We start from the raw sequence: 24,879 nt of genomic DNA on the forward strand, positions 1-24,879 counted from the left end.
TGTAAATAGTGTTGGGGGAGAAGTAAGTAGATAGAGATAAAGCAGAGGGGGCAGCAAAGTGGATCCAGGTTGGGAGTATGTAATATTGGTGGTGCAACATTTCTGGACAATTGACCTTTCTCCAAATAGAAAAAGAAAGCTGAGAAAAAATAAAAAGCACGTAAGATGTTATGACTACCTCTCCTGGATTCTGCTGTGCAAACATAGACAAGATTCTTACTCTAAGCTTCTTTCTTGAAAGGTAAAAATGAGGGGGAAAAAAGTTATGCCTTGCCTTCTCCCTATTTTCTCAACACCTGTCATGGGAATAGATGCAAAGCGCTTTGCAAAGCGCAGAGCCCCACCTGGGTACAAGGGGTCACAGATGTGATTATTTGGGCAGCACCTAGTGATCCCCAGCTCAGCTGGCCAAGCCTCCCGCCTTTGTCTGCCCAGACTCCAGCCAATCTCTGCTGCCGCAGCCACCTTAGCATTACATATGCACAACTGGCCTCCTCGCCAAGTACCAGCTGCAGACGCGCACTCTTGCTCCTGAGAACCAGAGAGCAGAGCGACTAGCAGCTCCCCTTCGGAAGCCTCGGTTGGAGCAGACCCCTGCTGCTGGCTTCTGGGGACTCAGCCGGCCCCTAGGGGTCCCTGGCAGCAGTCAGCCCCCATGAAACCCTCAAAGGCATCCCAGCGCTACAGAAGCATCCGGAGAAACACCAGCCAGCACTATTTCTACCAGGAGTCCCTGCTGCTCAGGTGAGTTAGTCCTGTCCCCCCCGCCTGGGCAGAGGAGGCAGGTGTATTGAGGAAGGGAGCCCGAATCACCTGAGCCTTGCCTGTATCTGACCTGAGGACGAAGTTCTCATCCCGCTCCCCTCTCTTTCAGAATGAACTCAGCAACCCCTTTATCCGGGCTTTTGGGTTGGCCACCTTGACGATGTGCACAGGGGGAGATGGCTCTACATGCTCATTGACTGGGAGAGCCAGATCCAATGTACCCCAACCTGCCTGAATCCACAGGCACACGTTCTGTTTTCTCTCTGTTGACTCCATCGGTGATGTCAAGAGAGAGCAGATAATACATCTGTCATAATAAATAAGGTGTCTGTTGGAAAAGGCTTCAGGCTAGGAAGAAGTGAGGGGGTTCTGTTCCAATCTGTTAAATATTTATAAAGGTATATTAAAGCCTCCATTAATTTGGAGAAATTGGAGACAATTCTCCTATGAGTAAGTAAAAACCATCTCTGAACTAGAGCAAAGCAGAGGAATTATTTTCTCTTACTTTTAAGTGTATCATTGATCAAGTAGCAGAATACTCTTACCTCCTCCTGAAAAGTTGTGTTAGGATTAACATATTAATTGCTACTGGGAATAAATGTTGCTCCATGTGGGAAAATGGTTCTCCTACACAATAACTCTTCCCCTGTAATATTGCCCACGTAAATCTGCTCGGCTACATTCTTGGTTTCTAGAAGTTTCTAGAACTTTCTGCCTGCACTATCTCAGTTTCAAAGAATGGAAGTGGACGCGCAGGGAGGGGTCTCTGGATGACAGTGTTTGGTTTTCCTTTATTTTGCCTCCAGAGCTAGAGAAATAGGGGGAACCCTGTCTCTAAGATGAACTGATTATTTCAGTCAGCCTGAGATAGAAATTCCTTGGCCACCAAAGATGCTGCCATTCAGGAATTGTCCGTAAGCTCCCTCCCGTCTCCTTCTATGACGTCTTCTGATAAAAGCTGTCATCCAGAGAAACCATTGTCTTTCACCGGCCCACTGAAACGACAGACTCCAATGAATGCACTTCAGTGGCTCCCGAGATGGCCAAATTCTCTCTCTGCCTCCCCGGGTCCCTCTCCCTCTACACATACCAACTTCATACAGATGACCCTGGGGCAGCGAGATGCTGAACGTGCCCGGGGCAAGATCTTTGCTGGAAGCAATTCTACTAATCAGATTTCCTCCTTGATGCCCTGATCCATTCAGCAACTTGGATGACAGCTTTAATGCTGATGAGCCAGGGGACAGCAATGATCCTGAACAAATCTTCCAGAATATACAGTTCCAGAAGGATCTCATGGCAAACATTCGCTGCAGACCGTGGACCATGGGGCAAAAGCTGGGAGCACTGAGGTAAGGGCTTTCCACAATCGTTACTGATTATTGCAAATATGCTTTCCATGAAACCACCCTGTCCTGCCCAAGAAAATGAGCACAAAGACCCATGAGAGAGTGGTGGGCAGGCACTCTTGATCTGACTCGGAGAAGTCACAAGCACCCCAAGGTGGCAATTTCTCTGTGAGTGTGAGAGTGTATGTGTGTCTGGGTTGGGGGTGTGCATTGGTGAGGGGTTGGTGGTTTTCTACCTCCCTTTCAAACACTAGATTTTAGCATTGTGTCTAGAGATAACCAAATAACCAAACTCACTGCAGACAAGTCTATAAGCTGGAATGAAAACAGATGGTAATTCCCCCTGCTTGCCGCTATTCCCTCTAGGGCGGGGGGGGGGGGGCAGTAGGGGGGCATACGACAAGATTCTATGGGAAACCAGATTACGATACTTAGGGTCACTGGAGAATCCATTTGGATAATAGTGAACAGCTAAAGAGTTGAAGAGAGGTTGCCCGAATTTGAATACTATCTCCCAATCATTAGTTACAGTGATGTTGGGCAGCTCTCTTAATTTCCACCACTTTCTTTCTCTTTAAAGTAGAGATGATGATTAAAAATAGCAACTTCCCGCCTGGGTGGCTCAATGGTTGAGCATCTGCCTTTGGCTCAGGTCATGATCCCGGGGTCCTGGGATAGAGTCCCACATCGGGCTCCCCACAGAGACTGGGCTTCTCCCTCTGCCTGTGTCTCTGCCTCTCTCTGTGTGTCTCTCATGAATAAACAAATAAAATCTTTAAAAAAAAAAAAGAATAGCACCTGCCTCTTGCAACACTGCTTCCAAAAATGTGCCCCACGAAGTAAGCAGGGTGTTTGCTAAAGATTCAGAATCCCTGGTTGCCCTCAGACCTGCCAAATCAGAAAGTATGGGAGTGGGGCCCAGTATTTTAAACACACATTCAGGTGGATTCTTTTGCATACTGAAGTTTGAGATCCGTGATAGTTCTAGGGTTAAATGGGATGAGCCGTGTGAGCGCCTCACACAGTCTCTGGTACGTGGTTGTCACACCTTGACAGTGAGTCCTGATTGATGATGCTGATGCTGGGGGTCACAGGACAGGGACTTAATTGAACGGTCTTAATGAGCCACTCTGACCTGTCAAGTGGACCTTCCTGGAGAAACAGGCAGCAGCAGCCCTAATCATCAGGTACCCTGTGTAGACAGGATTAGAACCTCGGTCATGCCCCTTTCCAGACACCAAGCACACAGCCCTCCCTCCTCATGTCTACCATTAGGCTTCCACTTCTCTCCTGTCAAATCACGGCTTCATTGGCTTTCCATGAAGGCATACTCCTCCGGTCTGGCCCAAGACGCAGCTGGTCCTCAGGTGGCTCGGCAGATGGCTAAGGACACCTGTCCCTTCCAGGCTCAGCAGTTTCTGGTTAATCCTCCATGTCTGCTATCAGCTCCTACCACGTCTGTTTCTTTGAGTGAGGATAGCAACTTAAGTTTGTTTAAGTTTAACTCAAAGTTTGTTTCTTTGAGTGAGGATAGCAACTTAAGACAGAAGACTGATGCCCAGAGATGTAAAGTGGCTTACCCCAGGACACACAGCCTCTGAGGGCCGGACCTGTGCTTTAAACCCAGGCCCTCTGACCCTGACTTCAAAATTCTATTGAAACAGAGAAGAACTCTGCCAAAGGAATAGTTGGAGTAATCTATGCTTTAAAAAAAAAAAAAAAAAAAAAAAAGTGATGTGCTAGATTTTTAAAAAATCATGCGGAAATGTTGCTGATTGATGATAAATGATTAATAGGAGTAATTAGTAATTACTAACTAGTAATTAGTGATCACTAATTATTAGTAAGAAGCTAAGCCTTTGTAACCTACAGGCAGAGCACAGCAAATACAACTTTTCTGTCAAAAGGGCAAAACCAGGCCATCTGTGCTGACACCTGGCCAGGGGCTCAGCCCAGACACTGACAGGGTCACACCGGTGCTGCCCAGGGCTGGCAGTCAGGCTCTCAGAGGCGGTTTGTCCTCTGAGTACCTCCATTCATCATCCCCTGTTCCCCACGTCTCCTCCCTCGTCACCTTGAGAAGCTACTGGAGCAATGCATCACTAATTGGACCTGCTGGGGTGTCTGGAGAGCAGAGACCACTGAAGCCTAACCGTGTGGGAAGCCAGGAGCCCCAGCTGAGTCTGGAGCAGTAGGCACCTGTCTGGGAGCACAGGGCGCAGGCTCATTGCCCTGGCAGGGAAGCAAGTGGTCAGTGCCCTATGAGGAGGCCTACGTTAGGTCCTCCCTGGTACCTCAGGTCCTAGCTCACCCTCTCTCATACTCTTGCCACAGTAACTCTTCCCAGTTACTGCACCTCTGGGCTCCTTTGCCCTATTAGCTAGGGACTCTTCCAGCACGACTCTGTCTTACGCATCTCTGTATCCCACTACACTTAACCCAAGTGAGTGTGCAAAAAATGTTTGCAGAAAGAAAATTATGAATAATTAAATGAAATAAATGATTTCACTTGTATAAGCCTCTTGTCTTTTAGATGCCATGCAGGGTAAGGCATCAAGCCTCACCCCTGCCTGCATTTGTGGTTCTGACCGGAATGAAGCCAGGCCATCTGCGGGGCCGGGAAGCTGGGGTGATGGCCACAAGGGCACAGAGCTGCAAAACCCAGCAAGCGCTCCGATTAGCTCACGTTTCACTTGTTGGAAAGGGGAGTCAGCTAGTTCCTGCATCTCAGGGAAAGACTCAGAACCCGCTGGTGTTGCTAAAAGGCTGCTGGGGTGTCCGCACAAAACCTCCCTAGCAGCTCCCAGGGCACACTCGAGATTGCAGGATTCTGAAGAACCAAGCCCTTCAGCACTGGTCAGAATCAAGGGGTGGGGGGCTGGCCATGGATAACGAGGGTCTCATCAGTGCAGTGTCCGATGAGGTCACCTTGAAGGTGACATTCACTTCTGAGGGTCCTTGACTGCTGTCTGTCCCCCTGGTGCTAACAGTAATTGTCTAATCCTGCTATTCACAGGACTGTGGATGTAACCATCTACCCCAGTGAGTTCAATGCATTCCAAGGATTAATCATTTAGGTGGAGACATCAGGTCAGCTCACCAAAGTCAGCAGTTCGTTTGGGCTGCATCAGGTTCTCCTCTGTGGCTGTGGAGACACCACGTAAACCAGACACCATCCTTTTCTAGAGGCAGGTTCTCTGAGGCTGTGTCTGACTTTCACTTCCAGAGATGAGGGTCTCTGAGGTCAAGGGGAGGGGTGAGACCCCCTCGCGCCCGCTGCCAGGATTCCCCCCGCCGCCCGCCCTCAGGATTGATTCCCAGACAACAACCAGGGAAGGACTTTAAGAAATTCATTGCTACTCATTTTGTCATTGATTTATCATTCTCTAAGAATTTATCCATTAAAATTTTTTTTTCAGAAAGTATTTTTTAAAAGAGATTTCTGGTTGCCTGAGGTCAGGAGATGAACGATTTGCATATTTGCATAGCCCCACCATGCCACAGCATCTTGTCCCTCACATTTTGACCACCAGCTCCTGTTGCAGTTCCACATGTTTTGCCAAGGTGATGGGTGTGACAAAATCGTGCTGACGATGGTGTTTTTCTTCTCTTAGGCGAGCGAAGGAGATCGTGCTGAAGTTTGAAGGGAGGCTGACCCGGACCCGTGGCTACCAAGCAGCAGGTGCAGAGGTGAGAGCATGTGGGCACAGGTGCTCCCACCCCTTCTGCTGGTCTTGGGGCCGAGAAATTGCACTCCATGGCATCTGTCATTGTACATCAATTATTACAGCTCTGAGCTGGCAGGGACAAAAGTCCCAGAACCTGAATTTTAGTCCTGGATGCTGTCACTTACCAACTCGACATGACTCTGGGGGAGCCCAACTCATCCGAAAAAGGATATCTTCCCTTGAGAAAATGATCTAGCATCTTTCTTGACTTAATCCCACCCATATGTGTAGCTTTTATTCACTGTATGTCTTGTGATAAAGTTACAGATACATTCCAATGCTCCTTTTATAATTCAGTGCTAAGGTTTTTGTTTATTATTTTTCCCATTCAGTTCCTTAAAGCTAAACTTTAGTATATATTGAAATTATCTATTTAGAGAGACATCACAATAATTTTCATAAATGTTTAGAAGACAAAAAGTCAACCCCCATAATAGTATCTTTTTAAAAATCTCACATTCCAGTCACTGAATATATAATTTTCACTGACAGCAATGATAGTATACAAACATTTTTGTCTTGCTTCTTTTTTTCACTTAACCTCACACGTAACAGAAGGATTTTTCCATGTTGCTATGCATTTTTTACACATAGTGTTTCCCCTGACAGATGACTGTAAGCTAACTTAATTAGTTGTTAGTCTCCTGGTGAATATTTAAATTGCCTATAATTTTTCATTATTGTTAATAACCCTGCAAAGTGTATCTTTGCACATATTCCTTTTCCTATCTTTTTAAAATTTAATTTTAAGGCTTTATTTATTTATTTGAGAGAGAGAGAGAGAGAGAGCGAGCGCACACAAGAAGGAGGAGTGGGAAAGGGAGAAGTCAGCTCCCCACTGAGCAGGGAGCCAGACATGGGGCTTGCACCCAGGACCCTGAGATTATGACCTGAGCTGAGGGCAGACGTTTCACTGACTAAGCACCCATGCGCCCCCTCTTCCTATCTTTTAAAATTCCTCTTCCAGGATAAATGCCAGAACTATAATCACCATAGAAAAAATATAATTCTTTTTTTTTGGTTCTTAATAAATATTAATAAATTATTTCTCAAAACCCTTGATAGTTTATCTTGCCATACATGATGCTTACTGTTTTCATAATATTCTTGCCAATATTGGATATTGTATTTTTTTAGTTTTTATTTATTTATTTATTTATTTTTTTAGGGAAGTTTTTTTTTTTTAATTTTTATTTATTTATGATAGTCACACAGAGAGAGGCGGAGACATAGGCAGAGAGAGAAGCAGTCTCCATGCACCAGGAGCCCGAGAATCCCGGGTCTCCAGGATCGCGTCCTGGGCCAAAGGCAGGCGCTAAACCGCTGCGCCACCCAGGGATCCCTTTTTTAGTTTTTAAAGTTTGTTGTACTTTAACAGACAAAAGCTGATGCACTCCTTTTAGATTCTCTGAAACAAAAAAAAAGGTATTCTTAATGAAGTTTAAAGCCGGCCTCTATTCACATAAATATTTAATGATATGTTTATATATACCAGGGTATCAACACATATATATAGTTTAATATATATATAAACACACATATATAGCTTAATATAATATTACTTAAGCTTTTCTATTTGAATATATGTGTTTCTGAGGCACCTGAGTGGCTCAGTGGTTGAGCATCTGCCTTCAGCTCAGGTCGTGATCCCGGGGTCCTGGGATCGAGTCCTGCAACGGGCTCCCTGCATGGAGCCTGCTTCTCCCCCTGCCTGTGTCTCTGCCTCTCTCTCTCTGTGTCTCTCATGAATAAATAAATAAAATATTTTTAAAATAAATAAATAAATAAGGCTGGCCATAAATTTTACATAATCATAAAATCTCAAAGGGTCCCTAGGGTCTACCTTGGCTGTCCTCTTACTCTCCACAGACTGCCTGAAGACTAATCTATTCCCACAACCGAGATTACCCAGGACTTCTTATGCCTGTCACACTGTGATAGACTTTATGGAATCCATACAGAAAACAAAATTATCTTTTTAATCATAAGCATATGTGCTGCTGGGCTCCTTCCTTATCTTCCCTAAATAGAAAGTCTGAAATGCTATGGGAAAACACTTGCAAATACTAGGAGGCCCTTCCCTTGAGTTCAGACAACCTGTGACATATAAGAGTGAGAAGTACTGCACCTTTTAGTAACGGTAAGATCAATATGGATTAAAAGTGTAATCTGATAATGGACTGAATTATTAAAAACAGGGTATTTAGAATGAGAAAGGGGATCTGAATTTTCAGCCTCACCTAGAGCTTGCCCTGAGGTTTTCAGCCGGCACCAGGCAGGCGCAACATTTGTAGGAGCACAGGCCCTACAGAAAGTGGTTCAAACCAGTCCAGTTTGACCCATGGGCTGTGCTTTGTTTCAGGCCCTCAGGTAATGAAATAGCCCAGACTGGGCTTTTTCTGCCTTCTGGGCACGCAGTAAAATGCCAAAGAAAATTCTTCTCCCACAACGTCTTCTTCACACTTTGGTTCTTCCCCTCCCCATATTCAGAACTGCATTCCTCTGTTTTTTTAATATTAATAATATTTTGATGCCAGAAATTTTTATTTGAACCACTGGGGACCAGCATCTGCTCTAGCTGCTGCGTAGAGAAAATAGAAGGTATCTAGCCAGCCGGCGTACTGCCTGCAGCCCCTCTGTGTGTAGTCCCGGGTTTGTAAGCCCAAGATGGTAACTGTTTTCCAAATAGTAAATTTTATGTAACACAGCTACCCATTCTTCGTGACTCCCAGCACCAAGATCCTGGTCCCCATTCACAGGACTGCCACTTGGTCCTGTCCGGGGAATCACTGCTTCAGAACACAAGGCATCCTGGGGAGCCCTCCCCTGTTTCCAGCCAGCATCCTCCATTCACGTGGGTCTCCACTCGATTCCAGCTCCTTATAGACAGTCTTCCTTCAGCACTAGCACATGTCTGTATTTCTGAAGGAAGCGAGGTGTGAGTGTGAGATGAGGACCCAAGACGTCACTCCAGAGGGAATCAGGACACCCAGGTCCCTCTGCTATTGTTTCCCTACTCTGGCTTTGGTTTTTACATTTGATTCTCAAGATTCCTTCTGGTTCTAATATTCTATGACCTTTGTGTCTCTCATGATACTAGCAAAGGAGGTCACCCTTCTGGAGAGCCTTTGTGGCATGGTTGTCGCCTGCCTATGATGGTATATAGACTGATTGGCCTCCTGGCAGGTCCTCTTGCTTCTACAAACATCCCCCAGTAATCTACTGTGTTCCCCACAGGAGCCAGGGCAATCCTTGAAACAGTAAACTACTGATGCCAACCCTTACTAAGATAATGATGGATGATTGATTGATTGATTGATTGATAGATACCGAGACACATAGATACACAGATAGATACATAGATAGGCTTTTATTATACTTAGAATTAAATCTCTCTCCTTCCCATGACCCACCAATTAGATCTCACCCCACTTTCCCTTCTTCCATACTCTGCTGTAAAATGCCCAGCACGTGCTAACTCACAGATGTAATGAGCTGCCCTGGCCTCCTAGATAGCTCCTCTAATGATTTATTATTTTTTGAAATATCAGTTCCTTTTCATTCAAGTTTCAGCTCATGTATGACCTTCCCAGATCAATCTTTCCTGATCCTCTTGTTTAACAAAGCTTTCTCATCCAGCCCTAATGGACCACGTCCCCCTGTGGCATTGATGCATCTGTTGCTGCCTTCTTTCTACCTAAACTCAAGCTCTGCGCCAGCTAACATCTTATACGTCTTGTCCATTTGCACCCACAATACTAGAAAGACACATGGGTGCTCAGTACATGCTCAGAATGAATGCATCTGTCATAAACTAGAATACGTGCTGTTAGAACACCTTTATTCCAGGCGAACTTACAGGCCATTCCAAAGAGGAAAGAATGAGCTTATTCTTATTTTTGGTACCAAATAACTCAGGCCCATAATTAAGATCTAATTCTTCCAAGTTTGGTTTTTGGTTTTGCTGTTTTGTTTTTGCTTTGCTCTTAAAATTTCAAATCATTTCAGAGTTTCAGGGCTTTCCATGAAGATTTGGTGCAAATTATCAGAGAAGCGTGGTGTTTATTTCCCCGCTTTACTGAATCTGGGTTATCAACAAATCACATCTTTCAATCCCATTTACCTCGAGGAAGCTCCCTTAGGAAGCTAGTGTAGACTCGTGTTAGCAGAATGAGTGCTGGGGTTTCAGTGCCCTTAAAGCTGAGTCAGGGGCCCCTGACTCCTCACATGAGCACCAGAGACAGGGAAGGAGGTTTTTCATCTCTTACCTACAAAAGTCGTTCTGCTTTACAGTGTTCTGTGCATTGAAATTCAACCAAAATTTAAATTGAACGAGTAACCCCAAATACTACTGATGGAATTCTGCTTCTCGTACAGACAAGGAAATGGAATGTCAAAGAAAGAAAATCCCTTTCCAAAGAGTGTGTAGTAGGCTCACGACTGAGCTGGTGCTAGAACTCAGGGCTGGGACCCTCCTCCCAGTGCCTCTTACACTTAAGGACTTCACAGCTGGCCAGAGACTCAGCCGGTTTCCAACACCAAACCCGCTCCCAAGGGTGTTTGAGCACCGTGGCCCTGCACCCTGCACCCTGCAGGCTGTAGGGGATGAAAGAGCACAAGCTTTGGTGTTCTCCATGCTAAAGGACATACGCCACGGGAGAAATCTAATGGCAACACGAAGCAGGATATAATCGACATTACAAGAATATCCATCGCTGGGAGCTTTACAGAGAGAAGGATCTATTCCTCTCTTCGGAGAAGCTGCGTGAACTCATCATGGGCGTGGTTAGGTTCGAGCTGGGTCTGGAATCATGAACAGAAGACGGACAATTGCAACGTCTGATAAAATTCAAACAGATTTTCATTTACAAGCAGCCGTTCTGGCCTCAGCAGACACATCCCGGAGGACATTATCATGCGTGTCTGCATCAGGACCATGTGCTGTCTCAGAGTTCAGAATGTTGTAATTACATTTGCAAGCCTTCTTTCTGCAATGATATCATTTGCTTCCAACACAAACCAAGATTGTTTGTATGTTAAAATGAACAGCCTGCCAATACTGTGGAGAGCAGAGCCAGCGTCAGGGCACATCGTGCTTTAGTCTCCTTGGAGGAAAAAGAAACAAAAAGAAGATTTTTGAACTCTTGGCAATTGCATTTTAAACACACAAGACAAATTTCCAGATCTCACCGCTGGCAGCTTTGGCCAGGAGAGAGAGTGGGAGACAAGCACAAGGAGGACACCGGGCAGGACGGGAGGCACACAACAGGCAGGGCTTGGGTTCAGGGTGTCCTATTGGCCCCTGGTCCTCAGTCCAGGGAGCTGTGGTCACCTGGGCCCCACTCCCAGGCTGGGGTCAACTGGGTGCATTTGGACATAATTCCTCAAGTGATTAAGTGTTTTTGGTTCCCCAAAGCAGGAATGGGGAGAGTAAGGTAGGTGTGACCCCAAGGGCATGGGCTCCTCAGGACAGACACCACAGCTCAGAGCCTGAGGCAGGTGCCCTCCCCCAAGCAGGGGTACAGAGAAGACAAGGGGGGCTGCTTTGGTCCTGGTTGTGCCTAAAGTCTTGAAAAATCATAGCTATAGGTATTAGACACTGTGTCTGGGGGCCTGTGCTCCCCTCAGGACCGTAGCATCACAAAGTCATTGCCATCTTGACAACTGTAAAGTTCTCAAACTCTGCTCCCTCCTTTTCAGCTCTGGCGGAAGTTTGCTCGTCTGGCCTGTAACTTCATGGTCATCTTCATTCCCTGGGAGATGAGGATCAAGAAAATCGAGAGTAAGTATGGGCACTCGGAGGAGTGGGGCAGGGACAAGGTACAAGTGGCCAGCCCACCTCCAGGCCTGAGGAGGGAGGAGCTGTGGGTCCCTTGGTAGTCACACTGTGTGCATGGTGCAGGCTGGGGCTGGACTTGGGATGGTGCGGATAGAAGACATCTGTGGTCCCCCTGTCGCTGCGGCTCTGCCACTCTGGCACTTCATTCGGGAGTCAGACCCAGCACTGACCCCAAAGGATCAGGTTTAAAAACCGCAGAAGAGTAAGAGAGTCATGGGAGCAGTTGCCAAACAAAACCTCGGAAACTTGCATTTTCTTAGAGCTGATTATAACCATTCAGAAAGCATATTCTAAAAAATAAATAAGTCACGTTCACAACAGGTTCACAAACGTGCAGACTCATTGTACACACATAACACGCAGCACACAACGCCAAGAATAAACTTAACAGTGAATCTGTAGTGAAGAAAACTATAAAATCAGGCCACAGGAAGTTTAAAAGGTCTTCTGAAGAGACATAGGATGATTTAATATTTGAAGATGTGCATTTTCTTAAATCAGCTTACAAGTTTAATGTAATTTTAGTAGAAATCTCAATGTAATGTGGTTTGTTGTTTCTTTTTTTGTACTCGACAAAATGATCATAAAACTTGTATGAAAGAAACACAACCAAAAGATTCATCAAAAACAATTTTTCTTTAAGAAAAATGCAATTGAGCTTCCATAACCAAAACATTAAAATACATTTATAAACACTACAGCAGTTGAAACTGTAGCATAGCACCATAGATGATACTAGAACTGTTGATTCAACTGTTTTAAAGAGGATGCTTAGATCCTTCGCTTTAAGGTTCCATGAGCCATTAAATAGGAGATAGGAAGCCATGAAAGAATTAAAGGAAATACAGAGCATGTGATCTCAGTGAATGCAAACCTGTCTGTGAAAGTAAAGAAGGAAATCATCAAGGAAAACAGCGCTGTATTTAATTACCTATAAAAGAAATTATACTTACATAAAACAAAGCTAAAAGCAGACAAATGGAGAAAAAACAATTTTCAGCATTTAAATGGAATTTAGAGTTTTCCTACACAGTGGGTGGGAATGTAAATTGGAAAGGCGTTTCTAAGGGAAAGTTAAAATTTGTAACCAAAGCCTTCATAATGTTTGTGCTCTTTGATAAAACTCTTCCATTCCCTAACAACCAGAGAAACAAGAGCCACAACAAAATTGATGCACGATTACCAAGTTGGTACCCCACCCGGATTGCTTGGCTGGTCCAGCTTTTTTCTCGGCTGCCCTGGGTGTTGATGCTGTGACTCACAGCTGCCCGTTCCCTGGAGCATCGCCCTAAGCCTGTGCTGTTCCAGCCACTGGGCACAGGTCACCTGCCCCACGCCCCAAGGGAGGGCCCAGAGGGAAGCAGTCCCTGAGGAAGGAGGAGTCAAGTCCTGCTCCTTGTGCAAAGTGGGTCAACTGTTTGTGCAATTTGTCTTCCAGGGTCCCCCTGGGATGGGATGGAGTAAAGCTGGGCTCCAGGGAAACCACCTCCTTGCTTAGTTCTTCCCTTGCCCCCCTTCAGCTTGATGCCCACACACCCTTTCTGCAGAGAGTGCTTCCTCAGTATGTCATAATAGCTGGACCCCTTCCTCAGGCTCTGCTTCCAGAAAACCTGCCCTTGGAGGGAAATTATTTATTGCAGGCTTACTTACCTTAAGGAATCACCTACCTGGTGAAAAGTCAGAAATTTAAGTGTTAAATGGTGGAGATAGATTAAACAGATGATGGAAAATTCAGTTGATGAAACAATAATATTTCTTTTATAGGAGAATAGTTTTTACATGAAAAAATGCTTATAATATATGAATAATTCAAGATTCATGTTGTAGAGAAATGCCAATTTTGTACAAAAAAACTATACACATAGAATAATAATGGGGAACACACTGAAAGTTTACTAGAAACTAACTCATTCTAGTAGTTTAATTTAATGATCTCAAAATAGGTAATGTTTTTGTTTTCTTGGTGATGGCTTTGTGTTTTCCTATTTACTATGCCAAACACAAACTAAATTTGAAATAAAAACTCAAGAGATTTTTTTTTTTAAGTATGGCACAAATCACTCACTTCCTCATCTAATTTCTATGCTCCCTTAGTTTCTTAGTAGAAGCTCAGTTTTGAATATACTTTTTGCTTTAGGATAATATAGATATATAGAAAAGTTTAGATATATAGAAAAGTTGTAAAGTTCTTGTAATTCACTTAGTTTCCCCTAATGTTAACACCTAGCAAATTGCTATATACCCTGAAATTAATACAAATCCTTGGAATTCTCAAAACTATACAAAATAAAAATATACATCTATGAAATTCTTAGAAGATGCTAGTTCTTCTGAACATATGTGAAATGTTGCAAATTTGACAAGTATTTTAGATGAATATGTCATAAGGGAAATTATTAAGTTAGGGTTTTTTTTTCTGTGCTTATAACTGGAAATACTAATGAACATCTTGACCCACACAAATGACTATTTTGGGGGGACACCCCAACTGATATAATCATGGCCTTCTTCGTCTTTGTCCTGATACACAAAACATTGCAGTGTTGCTGTACAGAGAACTTTGCACAGTAAGGGGTTTATAGTGTTCATCCTATTTATACTGTGTTTTACCATTCTTATTTTCTGGCCTTTTTTTTTTTTAGGTCACTTTGGATCTGGGGTTGCTTCCTACTTCATATTCTTGAGATGGTTATTTGGAATTAATATTGTGCTCACGATTATGACAGGTGCTTTTATTGTCATTCCAGAGGTAAGAACTAGTTTAGGGAAAATCAGAAGTGCCATGCCTTAGAAACAAGAGATGTGAGAGTCTCATAAGCAACTGCCTGCATTATCCTCATGGGAAGGATAATCAAGAGGATGAAGTGAACCTTTTCTTTGCAGGGCCGGGTAGTAAATAGTTGAGGCTTTGGGGACCCACAATCCCTGTCACAGCCCTGTCACCCCCCATGCAGTGTGAAAGCAGCCACAGACGGTACACAAACTAATGACGGTGGCTATGTTCCAATCAAATTTTATTTACGAATACTAAAGTTTGACTTTTATATCATTCTTAAGTGTTGCAATATATTATTCTTCTTTTGATTTTTTCCCCAGCCATTTAAAAGTGCAGAAACGATTCTTAAAAACAAAACAAACAAACAAAAAAAAACAAAAAACAATTCTTAGCTCTTGAGTCATACAAAAAGAGGTAACAGGCTGGATTTGGCCCATGAGCCAGTTCACCAGTGCTGTGATAAAATAAAACCCGCTTCTCAACTAAACTTCATCCTCACAAAGTAAATGGGACTGTTTCCCATGCAGAAACCCAGTGACCTCAAAAATCCACTTGTAGAAGCCCAGCAAGAGAGCACCCAGGCAGGCTGATCGAAAAAAGAACATCAGCCCACCCCGGATTACTTTTCCATCAGTGAGAATCAAGCAGAAACGCAGCCCCTAGAGATCTTGTAACTGCAGCACCGTCACAGGCCATAGGGAGGGATCTGGGGATCGGCCACCCACCCCTCTTCTTCTGGTCCCTCCCCACCCCCCAGAGGATCATGGGACATCCTGTTTTCTCTACCAGCTCATTGCAGGCCAGCCCTTTGGAAGCACAGCCAGCAAGACCATCCCCAAGGAGCACGTGGCTTCGGCTCAAGACCTGGACACAGTCTGGTCCCTGGGGGTGAGGCTGAGTCTTGGCCGCACTCCTATCTTGAAGGAGGGCTGACTGGGTGGCAGTTCTGGAACCTAGGTTGGAAATGACACTGAGTTCTCTCTTCACAGGGTTACCTGCAGTACTCAGTGCTCTTCTACGGCTATTATGGCAGGGAGCGAAGGATTGGGAGAGCTGGCTACCGGCTGCCCTTGGCCTATTTCCTGGTGGGGATGGCCGTGTTTGCTTACAGCTTCATCATCCTCTTGAAAAAGTATGGCTGCTCAATTTCTCTGCATGCCAAGAATGATGTGGATGATCTCAATCTGCTCCATAACTTGTAGAGTTCAGGCATAACTGTGCCCAATTTGCAGATGAGGAGACCAAGGCTAGAAGAGATAGCCGCATTTTAACCAACACTTACTCAACATTTACTGCTTTGTGCCAGGTTCTGTGTTGGGTCTGGAGAAACAAGAATCACATAGGTTTAGCAGCTAAGGGAACTTCAGACAATTTAGTCATTGCTCTCACAGAGATAGGGACAACATGGTCTATGTGGCCAGAGGTTGCAGAAAGCAAAACATCCTCCTCTGGCTGCATTTTGCCAGTGACCTCGCTACCAGTCCTGCAGGGGCCAGGCTCATCTACATCATGATGCAGTTTGCACCTCCAGTTCATCACCGAGCAGAGGCACAGGGGAAGGAAAACAAAGTGCTGGGGGTCAGGAGTCCTTCACCATCCCCACCATGAGACCTGTGGCCCCTCCTGGCCCTTCTCTGGGCCCCATCTGTAAAATGTGCAGGTGGGCTTGGTGGACGGCCAGGCTCCCTGGCAGCTTTCATGTTCTGTGCTTCTACATGGGAGCTAGCTAATTGGGGGGATGGATGTGTGGGCCCTGAGGCCACGGAGAACCTAGCCCCTCTCTGCTTGGTTCACCTGCTACTTCTGTGTGCCTTGTGTGCCCGGTGTATCCTGTCACCTGCCCTGTGGGGCATCTTAGCCCAGGGCAGATACAAGTGCTGAGGGGGGTGAAAAAAGACCATGAGCATCATCATCACCACCAAACAACAAAAGCCTGAGAAGGTGCACTGTGACCTGGGGGCCTTCGGTTCACAAGAAACTTCCCCACTTAACTTCTGTGTGCTTCCAGACCCCGCCTGGAAGACAAGCCCTTTTCGAGATGTCACAGCTTATGGGAGAGATGGAGGAAAACTGAGGACAAAGAACTATGGAGGGAGAGAGTAGCTGGAGAAACAGTCTGAAGGATGCGGGACTCTCCGCTGGGGAGGGATGGTGACTGTTTGATGATATTCAGAAACATCTAAGGTTTATTGAGGGCTGAAGGGACCCGAAAGGCTACCCCCTCAAAGGCAGGGCCTCCAGGAAGGCTGGTTCAGCTCTAAGGAGAGTCGGATGTCACAGTCACACTGCACAGAGATGGGAGGGGCTGGCCCCCCAGGTGCACACACCTGCGGTGACCTCCTGGCCACCGCGGGGCAAGGCCACTTGTCAGATGGGCTTACCCCACACCCAGACAGTGCCGTTGCCACAAGAGCGGGGCCGAGGCCAGCAGGTGCCGTGCTGGCCTGACCTGTATGGGGCCCTTCGTGGACCAGCAGTGGCCCTGGGGTGGACGGGACCCAGCCGGCCCCTGCCTCTCACGCGCAGCCCTCACCCCTCTCCTGCAGGATGGCTAAGAACTCCCGGACCAGCCTGGCCAGTGCCTCCAATGAGAACTACACCTTCTGCTGGCGGGTCTTCTGTGCCTGGGATTACCTCATTGGCAACCCGGAGGCTGCGGAGAGCAAAACGGCTGCCATCGTGAACAGCATCAGGGTGAGTGGGGGACACAGGGGCCCGGGGTGGGGGGTCACACCTTCACCGGGGAGCCACCAGGCCTCCTCCCAGTGCTCCAGGGAAGGGGCTGTCCACAGGACAGCAGGGCATGCACCGCACCCCACGATCCCATGGAGCACACACAGGAAGGGACGATGAAAATGTCTTTATCTTAATTTTTCCATTTTGTCCCCCTAAAATGTCAATTGGTGTGTTTTTGATCATTTGTATGGTGGATCACGACCTTTGTGCAGGGCACTTGCGAGCCAATACACACATATGTGTTAGGGATGTAAGCTTTAGTGGTAACAAGATGATGTCATCAAACTCACTTGGGGACTTGGGTCTATTGACTGGTGCAAACAGCTAAATGCTGCCCCTTTGAGAAAATTAGATAATTTAACTTATGTAAACGATGTCATCATCTACCTCCTCTGCCCAAACCCCGATTTCTTTTTCATCTACTTATTATTGTACAAAGCATCGATGTCAATAAAATCTCACAGAGTAGCTAAAAAATACTGAATAAATAATTTCTTAGCATGAAATATTTCTAAAGATTTATGATTAATGGTGAGGCTGAGCTTTTAATTTGGATGTGTCTTTTCTTAAAAGGAGGCCATCCTGGAAGAACAGGAAAAGAAGAAAAGCAAAAACCTGTACGTATGGACCCTCCCCACTCTTCATTTATTGATAAGCTATTTTAATTTGGCACAAAACTTTCCAGACTGTCTATATCTTATTTCCACACATTGTCAGGCAAATCTTTCTCCTTAAAAATCTATCCTTCTAAGTAATATGATACATGGCAAGCCTGTAATGGTTTGATAGCCATATTTAGGAGTGGTTCCTCCCTCCTAAGTAAGATCGGGCGACAGGGTAAGACTTCTGAAGTTGACCAACTTCTTTCACTTAGACAATAAAAGGTATTTTTAGCGTTGATTTCTAGTTTGCTAAATTAAGCAAAGATTATTTTGTTTAGCAAGCGATCCCCAAGGTCATAAGATGGGAGTAGTATCCAGTTCTTGTTGACAAGCCTTCCAAGGGGATGTCTCAGGTCTGAACTTCCCCAGGGTTTGAGGGCTGCCTTGGGGAGGTGAGGCCCTTCAGTGAGAGAACCAATGGCATGAAATCACTGTTCCCTGGAAGGGACAATGACCTGTCCTCATGGGACAGCCATGTCCACTCCCTGCTATCCTCACTGGTTCTTTCGCCTTTTGACTAGTTCCCACAATGCAGAAAGCCTGATGGGGGGGATGCAGGGGATGTGGGGAGGGGAGGAAGCAGGACACGGTGGCAGGAAAGACTGTCCATGGGAGACAAGCAAGGGGACTCCAGCCCTCCCTTTGTCATTAGCTTAGCTTCCACAACCCGGGAAGGTCCCTGGACTTACCAGGCCTCCACTTCTTCCCCATGAAATGAGGATGGAGCTCCATCGGTGCTTCTCCGAGGGCAGAGAGAACCCACCCAGTCAAGTCACCCCAGGGCACAAAACATGCAGCCCGCTTCAGCACCCACCCTGACTCACTGAATTAGAACCTCTGGAGGGGGGGCCAAGAATCCACATTGTTAGCAGGCCTTGGAAAGCAAAATGTGCAGGTGACTCCAGTGTTACCTCAAATTTAAAAACTGCAGCATTCCAGCTCAAAGATGGGTACTTCCATCCTGCATTATTATAAGCAAATATGTCAACAGCATGAATAACTTGCCTCTCACCTCTCTTCCTGAATCAGACAAATCCTGAATCCTCCTCATTCTGCTAAAACTTGAGGTAAATGGATGTGTACCAGGCATTCAGGGATATCCAGGGTATTATCACAGGACAGGGAAGGAAGAGAGTAGAGAAATGGGAAAATGAGCATTTGATTGGAGACTTCACCCCACACCCATCGTGTGCATTTTCTGGTGCAAACAGCACGAGGATCAACAGGTGCTGGTGGGGACAGCGGGACCATAATGCATGACTTGCCTGGCCCTACCAATGATGTCAGCATGGTCTGGGGACAAGAGAGAGTGGATGCCAAAAAGCATTTATGGGCCTCACTCTCGCTCAGATTTTCCATCTCCAGGGTTCAGATTCTTTATCTGAAGTTCTCCACAGAAAGATGAGGTGATGTCTATCATTTCATTTGGGAGTGAGATTCCTCCTTGAACAGATGAAAGGTCAAGACTCATGTAGAAAAAAGGGTCATGACCAGCCCCAGGTCACTCAGGAGGCAGAACTGTGCTTTACAGACAGGATGGTACACTCTGCGTACACTTCAGAGCCTCCTGGCCACACCTCTTGTTCTAGTGCCCACTGCCAGGCAAGGCCATGCAGGGCTGTGCAAGTGCCACGGCCAGTGTCCAGGTGTAACGGCCCATGTGCAGGTGTCACAGCCAGGTGCATAGGCCCCTGGTACCCCTCATCGGTACCTGCTGCTTGTCACCCCAGGGCACCCACAAGACCCCTGTCAAGGCACAGGCATGGGAATCCAAGAGGCTGGGGGCAATGCTGGGGGTTCATGCTTGGGGAGCCACCCTTGACCAGTAGGGACAGGAGTGATGACAAAAGCTTCCTATTTCTCTCTGGGCGGGCCATTCTGAGGTGCAGCTCATCTGCCCCTCTGCAGGCCCTGCAGCAGCCCCAAGCTGTGGCCAAGTCCACCACAATCCCTTGTCCTGGCTGCCTCTCCTCCTGTCTTCCCCCCAGACCTTATGGCATCACGTCCCAAGTAAACTCTGTGCAAATGGGTCTGTGCCTGAGGCTCTGCTTGCAAGGAATTCCAGGCTAAGACCAAAGGCAGAAGCAGATGCCATAAAGTAAGCCAGTTGGAGTCAGTGAGTTTTCCCCAGCATTAGGAAGGTAGGAGCAAACCCTTGTTCCACCTCCTGGCATTCGGTTGTTCTTTATTTGTTTGTTCATCTAGGTCTAGGTATTCTAGGAGCTGAGAATACAACAGAAGAGCAAATCAAGACAGCTTATGTTCTAGGAGAGACAGCTAATCACCTACCTCTTAAATCTCTGTACAGCGTCACATTCATAATGCTTGTTTCCAGTCCCACTGATGGGAGTTGGGTGGATTTATAAGTCACTGTGAATCCCTTAGGAAATGAGGAATTTGGACTCAGGGCGGGGTGGGTAGGGAAGAGCGCTGACTCTTCAGGACAGAGGAACACTTGACAGGAGAGGGGTCCTGTGGCTGTCTGGTGTCTGTACATCTGGGCACCCTGAGCACAGCCCGCAGGATGCGTCCTCATACCACCTCTCCCCACAGGGCGGTGACCATCTGCCTGAGGGTAGTTGCCAACATCCTGGTACTTCTCTCGCTCGCTGGGAGCATCTATCTCATCTACTTCGTGGTAGACCGGTCCCAGAAGCTGGAGCAGTCGAAGAAGGAGCTGACGCTCTGGGAAAAGAATGAGGTACCTGCCGTGTGATCTGCACGTGCCCTCCCAGAGGGAAGCAAGAGCAGTCTTCCCATGTTGTGTCCTACCTAGGTAGGCTAGCTAAAAATGTCTCCCTGGAAGAACTTAGTCTTCTTCTTCATTTTTTTTTTTAAGATTTTGTTTATTTATTTGAGAGAGAGAGAGAGAGAGAGAGCATACAAGCAGGGGGAAGGGCAAAAGGAGAAGCAGACTCTCCGTTGACCAGGGAGCCTGATGTGAGACTCAGTCCCAGGACCTTGAGATCATGACCTGAGCCAAAGGCAGGTGCTCAACCAACTGAGCCCCTCAGGCATCCCTAACTTAGTCCTCTTGTCCTAGAGAAGAGAGCCCAACTGCAAGGGCTTTGAGCCAGAGTGGTGATGCCCTGAGACCTGATAGAATGGTTTCATTGGTCCCGATCAGGAAAGGTTCTGATTCAACATGTTCTTCAAGCATTCACCCTACTGTTTCCCTTTGGGTCTTGCCGACTGTGTTCAGCTGTTCGTGGTGTTTCTTCACACTCACGTTTCCAGGAGTGGACGTCCCCCGCACACGGGCTTTAGTGACTGAATCATATTCTGCGGCACATGTCACGGTTGACCATATGCCAATTCTTACACGCTGAGGTCATTTCTGTATTTCTAAATTACAAACAATGCTTCCCAAACCATGTTTGTTCACTAAAAGATCTTTTCCCTTCATTTATGTGAATATCCTCACAGCAGGAAATGGCTAAGGGAAAGTTATAAGCAGTCTTATAATTCTTTTTTTTAAGATTTATTTATTTTTTTATTTGACAGAGAGAGAGAGAGAGAGAGAGTACAAGCAGGGGGAGCAGCAGAGGGAGAGGGAGAAACAGACTCCCCACTGAGTAGGGAGCCCAATGCAGGACTCGATCCCAGGACCCTGAGATCATGACCCAAGCCTAGGACAGATGCTCACTGACTGAGCCAGCCAGGTGCCCCCCAGCCCATTCCCTTATAATTCTTAATATTTGCTATAAAACTGCTGCTGCCCTGGAAGTCACGTGCACTTTTCCTGCAACGATTTGAAAGGCAGACAAAGCAGGGGGGTCATCTCTCTGACCACTGCTATGGAAATGAGCCTCATTTATGGGATTCATAAAGCAAAATGTGTAGGTGATATGATGCATATAGTTTATCCTCAACATACAGTAATTTTTCAGAACCTGAGACAATGTTCGGTCAACTTTTCTCCTTCTATTTCATGCCAATTAAACAGGTTGTGTAAATATGTGCTTGTGTGTTGGCAGATCGATTAAGGTTTTAAGGGCATATTCAGAAATTATGTCTCTCTTTAGCTCCCACCTCCCTATTACCAGCTAAATGTCCTCTTTTGGTTGCCAGAAGTACAGACAGGAGGCAGGCCCGGCACAATCCTCTAGACAATTTCTCTTCCATGCACAGAAGGAATATTCGATTACCAGTCAGCCCGTCCCCTTTCCTATTTGTAATGGTTGGGGTCACCTCCTTCTGCCACGCAAGGTAAGTAGAACAGCAGGGCAGTTGAGAAACGTGGCAGAAATGCTCATGAATCCCCAGCGACAAGTGTGAGCATCTCAGATTAAGTTCCTAAAAGGAGTAAACCCACGACAAAGTGGCAATGACCTCTCAGAAACAGCTAACCGGCAGGGACTTGGGGGCAGGTTCTCCAGGTAGGAAGCACACAGACCTCCGAGTGACCGCTGGCCAAGCGGAAGGCCAGGAGGCCAGTGTGAGGTAGGTGAGGCCGGGCCGGGGAACCTGGGGACTCATGGCTGGTCCGCACTCTCCTGGCAGGTGAGCGTGGTGGTCTCCCTCGTCACCATGCTAGCACCATCGGCCTTTGACCTCATCGCCGCCCTGGAGATGTACCACCCACGAACCACACTGCGCTTCCAGCTGGCAAGGTATGACAGCCCTGTGGGCACTGCCACGTGGTGGGACTCCCGTGTGCCCACCACGCTGGGGACTCCCATCCCTCAAGAGCCAGGATTGCTTCACTGGCGCCTGAACCTCACGCCGAGCTTCCCCTATGGATGCATCTCAAGGAAAGCAGGATGCTCAAGGAGCGCACGCTCAAGGAGAACAAGAGGAGAAGGAGAGAAAGAGGGGCAGGAGGAGGAGAGGGAGGCTGGGAAGAGGAGTCAACAAGGCGGTGCCAGGATGGTGGGTGGACAGGACAGCGGGTGGTGCTGGCCGGCCTGAGCAGTGGTAGGGGGTCCTGGGGAATCCCACGAGGGCAGGGCAGCCACATCCATTTCCACTGCTGGCTTTGTCCTGTCTCCCCGAAAGTGGCCAGGGGTCATTCAGTGAGTAATGGACTGAGGGGTGGCCCTGTACCTTGCAGCTTTATTTACAAAAATAGGCAAGCCTAGCATTTGGCCGGAAGACTGTCATTTGCCACTCCCTGAAATCCAGCTGTCATTTCAAAGATAGGAAGACATGCCAAAGAAGAGTCAGGGGTCTGCGGAAACATGCCAGCCCTGGGTGGCTCGGAGCTGAGACCCTACACTACTCAACACTGCTCTTGTTCTGAGAGAGACGTGTCTTCCTCAGCTCCTTCCTCACCAGCAGACCTGGGAGGATCAATTCTATTATTGCATTTGTTCTAACAGCAATCCTATTATACAGATTGGTCTCGTTACTCACATTTAAAACTAGAGAAATAGAGGCATCCAGAGACATGCCCCAGACAAATTAGGGCTAATTTTGGTAGTAAGAACAAGACACATTATTTTGGTTCCATTAAGTTCCGTGTAATTCATCAGCCAACCGTGTCACCTTCTGCTTAAGGCACAGTGAGGACCAGAGCAATGGGAGAGCAGGACAGCGGAGTGAGCCCTCCTGCTCTTGTGAGGGGCAGCGCTTCTGAGAGCACCCTGAGGATCTGGCCCTGTGCTGGGTGCCCCCGAACGCAGAGATGGACAAGCCCCAGCTCAGTGTGCTGGGAGTCATGGGGAGAGCCAGGGCTGGCCCCAATGCCCTCGGCTTACTCTCAAGCGGGTGTCAGTGCTGTCCCTGTGGAATGAGGGGAACTGCCGGCGCCGGGGGGCCACGCAAAGTTTCAACTTGGAGTCTTGTCCTCAGGATAAAGCTGCTTTCTTCTTTTCATCTACCCGTATTGGTCTCCTGACCCCCTTTGTGCGAATCAGTGTCCGTGGGAGGCAGTGGTGAACCTGACGCTTTCTTTTCTCATCTCAGAGTCCCAGATCCGTTTCTGATAAGACTCAAGGCTACGTCCTGGGTAATTCTAGGATGCTTCCAAAGCCTGGAAGCTCTGGGGAGGCTGGCAGCAAGCCTTGGATTGCTGGCCAGCTGATCCCACCTGCTCGCAGTGGCCCGCAGTCCCCCAGAACAGCTCACCACTCAGCCTGGATTTCAGAAGCAGCCCCTGAGATCCTGAAGTTGTTTTCTGCCCCTCGCAAACTGTGTGCACCTGAGCACCTCGCCTGGCCCTCCCCATGGTTCCAGCTACTTGTCCCTTTAACAGGGGTTATAATACATGCGCCTCACAGAGTCGTGAGATTCAAATGAGATCCTGCCTGGGAAATCACTATATTCACCAGAAATCAGAACATGAGGACACCTAATCCACACTGCACTCAGAGCCCTGCTTCCTCAGCTCACACTCTTTCTGCTACACAAGTGGTTTTAAATTGCTGACGCAAGGATGGGCCGCAGTGGAATCACCCGTGAAGGCTAGAAAGGGGTCCCCGGGTCCGATCCAGACCGATAACAGCAGAATGGGTTCTGGAATTCTGTATTTCTTAAATGCCCCTCCCTGCCATGATTCTGCAGGAAACCACATGTGGCAGCCACTGACTTGACATGACCATGATAGTCACTCCTAACTGGTGGCACGTCCAGAACCACGGGCTTTCATGTGGTATCTTGTCTCTCAAGGTGGGCTTGTGCTTTCAGGGTCCTTGTGCTCTACCTGGGGAACCTCTACAGCCTGATCATTGCTCTCTTGGACAAAGTTAACAGCATGAACACTGAGGTGAGTGCCCGTCCCTGGCAGAGGCCCACTCCCCACCCCCACTGCCACACATGCACACACACGTGCACACATACACACAAGGGCCATCCTTGTGGACATCATCACTGCTTATACTAGCATTTCCTACATCACATTCAAAACTCAACTCAGCTGTGGTCGTCTCAAGGTAAGGAGGAAAGAATTAGCCCCATTTCCAAGATAAAGAAACCAAGGGTAGGGTGTATGGCTAGTGAGTGACCCTGCTGGGAGAAGAACTTGGGTCTTTTGAGTCCCACTCTTTGGGATAGGGCCACACTATTTCTGTCAGTTCCAACAAGA

At 47.1% G+C, this 24,879-nt stretch overlaps 1 protein-coding gene across 1 annotated transcript in view; it reads left to right on the forward strand.

The window, feature by feature from the left end:
* Positions 1-655: 655 nt before the first annotated feature.
* Positions 656-24,879, forward strand: part of TMC3 (transmembrane channel like 3) — a 39,793-nt gene continuing 15,569 nt past the window's right edge. Inside the window, exons 1-11 of the mRNA XM_072784756.1 lie at positions 656-744; positions 5,729-5,804; positions 11,543-11,624; positions 14,324-14,430; positions 15,247-15,345; positions 15,447-15,589; positions 17,004-17,151; positions 17,767-17,810; positions 20,409-20,556; positions 22,359-22,468; positions 24,483-24,561. Coding sequence (XP_072640857.1) covers positions 656-744; positions 5,729-5,804; positions 11,543-11,624; positions 14,324-14,430; positions 15,247-15,345; positions 15,447-15,589; positions 17,004-17,151; positions 17,767-17,810; positions 20,409-20,556; positions 22,359-22,468; positions 24,483-24,561 — 1,125 coding nt within the window. The remainder of the gene's footprint in view (positions 745-5,728; positions 5,805-11,542; positions 11,625-14,323; positions 14,431-15,246; positions 15,346-15,446; positions 15,590-17,003; positions 17,152-17,766; positions 17,811-20,408; positions 20,557-22,358; positions 22,469-24,482; positions 24,562-24,879) is intronic.

This window comes from Canis lupus, chromosome 2, assembly GCF_048164855.1.
Source record: "Canis lupus baileyi chromosome 2, mCanLup2.hap1, whole genome shotgun sequence".
In the NCBI taxonomy this organism is placed as follows: domain Eukaryota; kingdom Metazoa; phylum Chordata; class Mammalia; order Carnivora; family Canidae; genus Canis; species Canis lupus.